Below are 9,208 nucleotides of genomic sequence, written 5' to 3' on the forward strand. Positions count from 1 at the left end.
TTTAGTACAGGTGGGGTTTCACCATGTTGGCCAGGCTGGTCTCGAACTCCTGACCTCAGGTGATCTACCCACCTCGGCCTCCTATAGTGCTGGAATTAGAAGGGTGAGCCACTCTGCCCAGCCGTGCACCATTTTGTATTCCTACCAGCAGTGTCTGAGGGTTTCAATTCCTGTGGTTGTGAAATAAATCTCAGATATCATTTCATCCTAAAATATTTTAGAATGTATTAATAAAGTATGAGGGATTTCTTTTTCAAATGTAAACATAATGCCATTATAGTATCTACTAACATTAATTTTTTTTTTTTTTTTTTTTGAGACGCAGCCTCGCTCTGCCGCCCAGGCTGGAGTGCAGTGGCCGGATCTCAGCTCACTGCAAGCTCCGCCTCCCGGTTTCACGCCATTCTCCTGCCTCAGCCTCCCGAGCAGCTGGGACTACAGGCGCCCGCCACCACGCCCGGCTAATTTTTTGTATTTTTAAAGTAGAGACGGGGTTTCACCGTGTCAGCCAGGATGGTCTCGATCTCCTGACCTCGTGATCCACCCGTCTCGGCCTCCCAAAGTGCTGGGATTACAGGCTTGAGCCACCGCGCCCGGCCTACATTAATTTTTAATATAATCAAATATTCAGTCAGTATTCAAATTTCTTTTTTTTTTTTTTTTTTTTTTTAAGAGACAAGGGCCTTACTCTGTCACCCAGAGTGGAGTGCAGTGGCGCAATCTCACTGAATCATTGAACTCCTGGTCTCAAGTAATCCTCCCATTTCAGCTTTCCAAGTAGCCAGGACTACAGGTGTGCGCCACCATGCCTGGCTAATTTTTTTTTTTTTAATGTTTTGTAGAGACAGGGTCTTGCTATGTTGGCCAGGCTGGTCTCAAACTCTTGGCCTCAAGCAATCCTTCCACCTCAGCCTCAAAAAGCACTGGGATTATAGGCATGAACAACCATGCCCGGCTCTGTGTTCAAATTTCTAATTGTCTCATAAATGTCATTTTAGGCCGGGTGCAGTGGCTCATGCCTGTAATTCCAGCACTTTGGGAGGCTGAAGTGGGCAGATCACTTGAGATCAGGAGTTCGAGACCAGCCTGACCAACATGGTGATACCCCATCTCTACTAAAAATACAAAAATTAGCTGGGTATAGTGGTGCGCACCTGTAATCCCAGCTACTTGGGAGACTGAGGCAGGAGAATTGCTTGAACCTGGGAGATGGAGGTTGCAGTGAACCAAGATTGTACCACTGCACTCCAGCCTGGCTGACAGAGTGAGACTCCATCTCAAAAAAAAAAAAAAAAAAAAGGTATTTTTATGGTTTGTTTGAATCAGGATTCAAACAAGGTACATACATATGACTGATATGTCTTTTAGATCTTCTACTCTATAAATTTCACCTCCACACCTTTCTTTTCCTTTTTTCTTCTTCTTCTTTTTTTTTTTTTTTAAGAGCTGGGGTCTTGCTATGTTGCCCAGGCTGGTCTTAAATCCCTGGTCTCAATAAATCCTCCTGCTTTGGCCTCCCAAAGTGCTGGGTATTGAAGGTGTGAGGTACTGTGCCTGGCTCTCTTTCTTATTTTTTGCTTTATAATTTATATTTTGTGAAAAACAGGCCCTTATCCTGTAGCAGTTCCCAGAGTCTCGATTTTACCGACTACATTCGTAGTGTTTAACACTTTGCCGCCTTCATTTCCATTAATTTGGTGTTGAATACATCCCACAATAACTGCACCAGTTGCTCAGTCTATAATGCTGATCAAGCACTGAATCCAACACCAAATTAATTTCCAGTGTGTTACTTTCTAATTGTTACATTGTTGTCATTCTAAGTTAAGTGGCCTGTGAAATCAATGTTAAAGAATAATAACTGGCTTTTTATGATAATGGAATAGAATACAATAGAAAGTATCAGTGCACCCTGTATAATAAGAATAATTATTATTTTGTGAAACTTTTTTCCACCATGGATATGTGTATTGGGAACTGGGTTACTATGTAGAATATGGTTCTTAGGCGTTATGGTCAAATATTTGAAGAACACTGTAATATGTAGGATTTTTTTAGAATTTAAAAACAGGCCGGGCGCGGTGGCTCAAGCCTGTAATCCCAGCACTTTGGGAGGCCGAGACGGGTGGATCACGAGGTCAGGAGATCGAGACCATCCTGGATAACACGGTGAAACCCCGTCTCTACTAAGAAATACAAAAAACTAGCCGGGCGAGGTGGCGGGTGCCTGTAGTCCCAGCTACTCGGGAGGCTGAGGCCGGAGAATGGCGTGAACCCGGGAGGCGGAGCTTGCAGTGAGCTGAGATCCGGCCACTGCACTCCAGCCTGGGCTACAGAGCGAGACTCCGTCTCAAAAAAAAAAAAAAAAAAAAAAAATTTAAAAACAACATACGTTCTTTTTGAAGAATTATTGAAAAAAAAATAGAACCATTAGAAATAGGACTATCCTAGGCATATTAGTTTCTTGTGGCTACCGTAACAAATTGCCATATACTAAATAAATATGTAAAACAACACATTTATTCTGTCAGTTCTGGAGGCCAGAAGTCTGAAATCAAGGAATTGGGGCCACACGCCCTCCAAAAGCTCTAAGGGAGAGTCCGTTCCTCGCCTTTTCCAGCTTGCAGTGGCTGCCGGCATCTTGGCATTCTTGGCCTATTCCTTGATGTGACTCCAATCTCTGCCTCCATTCTCATGTCACTCACTCCTCTGGCTTCTCTTTTTCTGCGTGTTACAGATCTCTTTCTGCCTTTCTCTTTTTTTGTTGTGGTTTGATACAGACTTTAACTCTGTTGCCCAGGCTGGAGTGCAGTGGCACAACCTTGGCTCACTGCAACCTCTGCCTCCTGAGTTCAAGCGATTCTCCTGCTTCAGCCTCCCAAGTAGCTGGAACTACAGGCACACGCCACCACACCTGGCTAATTTTTGTATTTTCAGTAGAGACAGGATTTCACCATGTTGGCCATGCTTGTCTTGAACTCCTGACCTCAAGTGATCTGCCCACCTTAGCCTCCCAAAGTGCTGGGATTACAGGCGTGAGCCACCGCGCCAGGCCTCTGCCTTTATCTTAAAAAAGATACTTGTCGTTGGATTTGGAGCCCACCTAGATAACCCAGGGAGATTTTCTCATCTCAGGATCCTTAATTCTATCTGCAAAGACCTTTTTGCTAAATAATGTTCACGGAGTCTGGGGATTAGGACATAGACTTCTCTTTTGGGGGTACCACCTTTCAAGCCACTACACTAAGTGAAAAGTGAAATGTTGATCTCTACATCCCCCAACACTCCACCCAGGCTAGCATCCCAAATAGAAGCGTTAAGATGTGAAAAATTCTGCGGAACATTAGTGTAAAGCTTCTAGTGGAAAAATGATGACCAAGCATAACATTATGAGATCAGAGCATAAGTAGGTTTAATATCCTCCCTGGTAATCTGCAGTGCCAGTATTGCCCTGTCTTCTCTGCCTGGTGAGGCCTACTTTTCCCCAGAATTAGAGTAAAATTCTTCGCTATCCTTAAATTGTCCTTATTTACTCCTGCAGGTTCACGAATACTTAGGGGCAGAATGTAGGGAGGACATGCCGTTCATTTCTTTGTGGTTTTTAAGATCAACTTCATAATATAAGAGAGGGAGAATAAGTTAGCTTGTCATGCTACATGCTTGGAAGTCAGAACACAAATCTGTCATCAGTACAGCCACCTGTCCAGGCCAGACAGTTTCCCTGCCAGCTGGCCTCCATGGGACGTTCTCCAGGAAGCCAGCACATGAACAGGGGAAACCCCTGCCCACTGTTGAGGCTATCCTTGTGGGTGAAAAGGGAATGTCGCTTGTGGTCCTGGGAATCTCCCTGTGGCAAGGTCTGAGTAGGGTATGATGAATTGAATAGGCCAGGATGGATCCTGGCTCAAGACTAGAGTGGAATAGAAGGCCATTATGAAATGAGAAATTAGAAAACTGGTGTCAGGAGGGGGATCGCTATTTTACACACTTGAGAATTTGGAAAGGAATTACTGCACATTCCTAAACTGACGTCTCTGTCACCCAGGCTGAAGTGCAGTGGCATGATCTTGGATCACTGCAACCTCCACCTTCCGGGTTCAAGCAATTCTCCTGCCTCAGCCTCCTAAGTAGCTGGTATTACAGGCGCGCCTGGCTAATTTTTGTGTTTTTAATAGAGTCGGGGTTTTGCCATGTTAGCCAGGCTGGTCTCAAATTCCTGACCTCAGGTGATCCGCCTGCCTCAGCCTCCCAAAGTGCTCAGATTATAGGTGTGAGCCACCATGCCCAGCCAAACCAAATTTTACTAATTGATAAATCAAAGGACTGTTGTTGGTCATGTGATAAGAATAGCTAGAGCTGGGTGTGATGTCTTATTCCTGTAATTCCAGCACTTTGGGAGGCTAAGATGGGAGGATCACTTGAAGCCAGGAGTTCAAGACCAGCTAAGTTAACATAGCAAGACCCCATCTCTAAAAAAATAAAAATAAGTAAAATAAAAAGAATAGCTGGGGACTAATGAATGTGGACAGTTTGTAAAAATAAATTGAAATATTGTTAGTCTTCTTTATATTCCTAGAAATCAATGTTCCACATGTATCCCACAACTCCTTACAACTCCCAGATACAAAAATACTCACTGTAAGAAAAAAACCCCATAAAACCAAACTAAACCAGACAATAGAAATCCCAATAATCTCATTACACAAAGAAAAGCCCCTATAAGCATTTTGTGTAATCCTCTAATAGTATATTTCTGTTTTCATCTAAGGTACTTTTATTTGAGGCTAGGCTCAGTGGCTCACACTTGTAATCTCACCACTTTAGGAGGCTGAAGTGGGAGAATCTTAAGGCCAGGAGTTTGAGAAGAGCCTGGGCAACATAGCGAGATCCTATCTCTACAAAAAGTAAAAAATTAACCGGGTGTGGTGGTGCGTGCCTGTGGCCTGGCAGTTCAGGAGGATTGCTTGAGCCCAAAAGTTTGAGGCTGCGGTACATTATGATCGTTCCACTACGCTCCAGCCTGGGTAAATTAAAAAATGAATAAATGAATGTACTTTTATTTGAACAAATCAGTGTTACTGCTGAAACATTTATTTCTGTAATGACCCTTGTCTTCCTTTCTTGTGCAGGAACCAATAGATCTTCTAAAGGAAGAAGCCTTATTGGTAGGGTTGATGGCACATTCCACGTCACTGGAAAAGGAGTTACAGTTGAACAAGCCTTTTCTGTGGATGAGTCTTCTGCATCTGTCCTCACTGGAAAACTGACCACTGTCTTCCTTCCAATTGTCTACACAATTGTATTTGCGGTGGGTTTGCCAAGTAATGGCATGGCCCTGTGGGTCTTTCTTTTCCGAACGAAGAAGAAGCACCCTGCTGTGATTTACATGGCCAATCTGGCCTTGGCTGACCTCCTCTCTGTCATCTGGTTCCCCTTGAAGATTGCCTATCACATACATGGCAACAATTGGATTTACGGGGAAGCTCTTTGTAACATGCTTATTGGCTTTTTCTATGGCAACATGTACTGTTCCATTCTCTTCATGACCTGCCTCAGTGTGCAGAGGTATTGGGTCATCGTGAACCCCATGGGGCACTCCAGGAAGAAGGCAAACATTGCCATTGGCATCTCCCTGGCAATATGGCTGCTGATTCTGCTGGTCACCATCCCCTTGTATGTCGTGAAGCAGACCATCTTCATTCCAGCCCTGAACATCACGACCTGTCACGATGTTTTGCCTGAGCAGCTCTTGGTAGGAGACATGTTCAATTACTTCCTCTCTCTGGCCATTGGGGTTTTTCTGTTCCCAGCCTTCCTCACAGCCTCTGCCTACGTGCTGATGATCAGAATGCTGCGATTTTCTGCCATGGATGAAAACTCACAGAAGAAAAGGAAGAGGGCCATCAAACTCATTGTCACTGTCCTGGCCATGTACCTGATCTGCTTCACTCCTAGTAACCTTCTGCTCGTGGTGCATTATTTTCTGATTAAGAGCCGGGGTCAGAGCCATGTCTATGCCCTGTACCTTGTAGCCCTCTGCCTCTCTACCCTCAACAGCTGCATCGACCCCTTTGTCTATTACTTTGTTTCACATGATTTCAGGGATCATGCAAAGAACGCTCTCCTTTGCAGAAGTGTCCGCACTGTAAAGCAGATGCAAGTATCCCTCACCTCACAGAAACACTCCAGGAAGTCCAGCTCTTACTCTTCAAGTTCAACCACCGTTAAGACCTCCTATTGAGTTTCCCGAGTCCTCAGATGGGAATTGCACCATAGGATGTGGAGCCTGTTTAATGTTATGGGGACATGTCTCTTATTTCCTAACCAAACGCATCTCACCGCATACCATGTGGATGCAGCACTTCTTAGGATTGCTAGGAGCTCCCCTGTTTGCATGAGAAAAGTAGTACCTCAAATTAACATCAGTGTCCGTTTCAGAATTCCTCTACTCAGATGTCCCCAGAAACTGAACCAACAGAAGCAGACTTTTCAGAAGATGGTAAAGACAGAAACCCAGTAACTTGCAAAAAGTAGACTTGGTGTGAAGACTCACTTCTCAGCTGAAATTATATATATATAACATCTGGGATCGTGATAGACTTGTTAGGGCTTCAAGGCCCTCAGAGATGATCAGTCCAATCGAATGACCTTACAAATGAGGAAATCAAGATAAATGAACTACCAGAATCAGGTTTCCAATCAACAGCAGTGAGTTGGGATTGGACAGCAGAATTTCAATGTCCAGTGAGTGAGGTTCTTGTACCACTTCATCAAAATCATTATGGATCTTGGCTGGGTGCGGTGCCTCATGCCTGTAATCCCAGCACTTTGGGAGGCCAAGGCAGGCAGATCACTTGAGGTCAGGAGTTTGAGACCAGCTTGGCCATCATGGCAAAACCTCGTCTCTACTAAAAATACAAAAGTTAACCAGGTGTGGTGGTGCACGTCTGTAATCGCAGTTACTCAGGGGGCTGAGGCACAAGAATCAAGTATCACTTTAACTCAGGAGGCAGAGGTTGCAGTGAGCTGAGATCGCACCACTGCATTCCAGCTTGGGTGATAAAATAAAATAGTCATGGATCTTGTTAAAATGCAGATTCCTCAGATTCAGTAATGAGAGCTCAGACTCTGGGAACAGGGCCCAGGAATCTGTGTGGTACAAACCTGCATGATGTTTATGCACATGAAGATTTGAGAACCATTGTTCTAAATGCTGCTTCCATTTGACAATGATAGTTTTCAAAAAGAGAAGCAAACAGTGGTGACTCTTTTATGTTCAGCTTATAATGAAATCTGTTTGTTGACTTATTAGGACTTTGAATTATTTCTTTATTAACCCTTTGAGCTTTTGTATATATTATTATTCAAGAAAAATACAATCAGGATTTTAAACGTGTAAATACAAATTTTGTATAACTTTTTATGACTTCAGTGAAATTTTCAGGTAGTCTGAGTAATAGATTGTTTTGCCACTTAGAATAGCATTTACCACTTAGTATTTTAAAAAATTATTGTTGGAGTATTTATTGTCAGTTTTGTTCACTTGTTATCTAATACGAAATTGTAAAACTTTCAGAGAGTTTGGACCACATCTCTTTGGAAAATAGTTTGCAACATATTTAAAAGGTACTTGATGCCAAACTGACTTTATACAATGATTGTATTTGTGACTTTTAAAAATAATTATTTTATTGTGTAATTGATTTATAAATAACATAACTTTTTTTTACAGCTTATTTCTGAGTTGTGTGTTTGTTTTGAGGGAAGGAGTGAGAGAAGGGAGGCAACAGCTTCACCCCTCTAAAAGGAAATGATGGACACTCACACCAAACTCTCTGACAACTGTTTTTCATTTAAAAATGTTTTTAGAGGACTGGCGCTGTGGCTCATGCGTGTAGTCCCAGCACTTTGGGAGGCCGAGGTGGGTGGATCACCCGAGGTCAGGAGTTCAAGACCAGCCTGGCCAACATGGCAAGATCCTGTCTCTACTAAAAATACAAAAATTAGTTGGGCGTGGTGGCAAGTTCCTGTAATTCCCAGCTACTTGGGAGGCTGAGGCAGGAGAATCGCTTGAACCTGGGAGGCGGAGGTTGCAGTGAGCCGAGATCGTGCCATTGCACTCCAGCCTGGGCAACAAGAGTGAAACTCTATCTCAAAAAACAAAAAACAAAACAGTTTTAGAATTCTTTCCACACCTGTATCTGTAGGTTGACCGCTTTTCAAGGATAGAGGCTATTTAACATTTGGTGTACATTGTGATGTATGTAATTTTTTCCCTACCAACGGCTCCTTAGGTTGTCATCCCCCCACCCTTCTTTTTTTGACTATTAAAACTGCTGCATCCAGAAGTCCAGACCGGAGTCGCTGACAGCTCCTCTGTTGTCCAGGTGTTCTCTTCAAGATTCCATTTGGCCATGCAGCCTTGGAGACATAGGAATGGGATGGAATTTGCTGTGTTTATGTTTAATCTCTTACCTTATATGCGTAGTGTTTCTTTTGAGTTGCGAATAAATATTCCATTTTTGTTTTCTCAAAAAAAAAAAAAATCACAGCTGTATGAAATATCTGTGTACAGACATCTGTGAGCATATTTTTTGAGGATAAGTTTCCAGAAGTAGAATGGGCAACTCAAAAGTTAGATGTCCATTTTAAGTTTTGATAAGTCTTGCCAAATTGTCTTCAGTAGTGTATACTTCTACCAAAATGGTATATTTTGCACCTGTTTCCTGAAATGCTCATCCACATTCCATGCTCTCAATCTTTGGTTTCCCAATCTGATTGGGGGGAAAAAAAAGTCATTGTTGTTTTATTGAAGAAGCAGCACAGCCTAGTGGCTAAGAATGCAGGTCCTGGGCTGGGCTGAATTCGGACTCCATCATTGCTTATATTAGGGACGTTTTTATTACCTCAAGCAGTAAGATAATAAAATGCGACTCATTGTCAAATGGGGATAGTAGTATCTCAGTTTCCTCACTTGTAAAATTAGGATAATAGTATCTTCCTCATAAAGTTATGAGAATAAAAATATTTGGCACATTTATGTGGTCATAAATTTTAAATAATATTATTACTATGCTCTGTGGACGAGACCTGTTTTCTGCTCTGCCCCCTTTCACTTCAGTGTCACTGCTTTCTTTGCCTTCTCTGCTTTGAGTCTCGTTGCAGGCCTGAGAAGTTGTCCCCATTTGTCAGGTGAGAAATGGGAAAA

The 9,208-nt window shown here is 42.9% G+C and overlaps 1 protein-coding gene across 5 annotated transcripts in view; it reads left to right on the plus strand.

The window, feature by feature from the left end:
- The window catches only part of F2RL1 (F2R like trypsin receptor 1), a 75,976-nt gene extending 68,240 nt beyond the window's left edge, over window positions 1-7,736 (plus strand). For all 5 annotated transcript variants that reach the window (XM_073993649.1, XM_073993651.1, XM_073993650.1 and 2 more), the window contains one exon: window positions 5,130-7,736. In XM_073993649.1, the coding sequence (XP_073849750.1) occupies window positions 5,330-6,241 (912 nt within the window). In that variant the 5' untranslated portion in view covers window positions 5,130-5,329 and the 3' untranslated portion in view covers window positions 6,242-7,736. The remainder of the gene's footprint in view (window positions 1-5,129) is intronic.
- Window positions 7,737-9,208: the final 1,472 nt, after the last annotated feature.

The sequence above is a fragment of the Macaca fascicularis genome, chromosome 6 (genome assembly GCF_037993035.2).
Source record: "Macaca fascicularis isolate 582-1 chromosome 6, T2T-MFA8v1.1".
Taxonomy (NCBI): domain Eukaryota; kingdom Metazoa; phylum Chordata; class Mammalia; order Primates; family Cercopithecidae; genus Macaca; species Macaca fascicularis.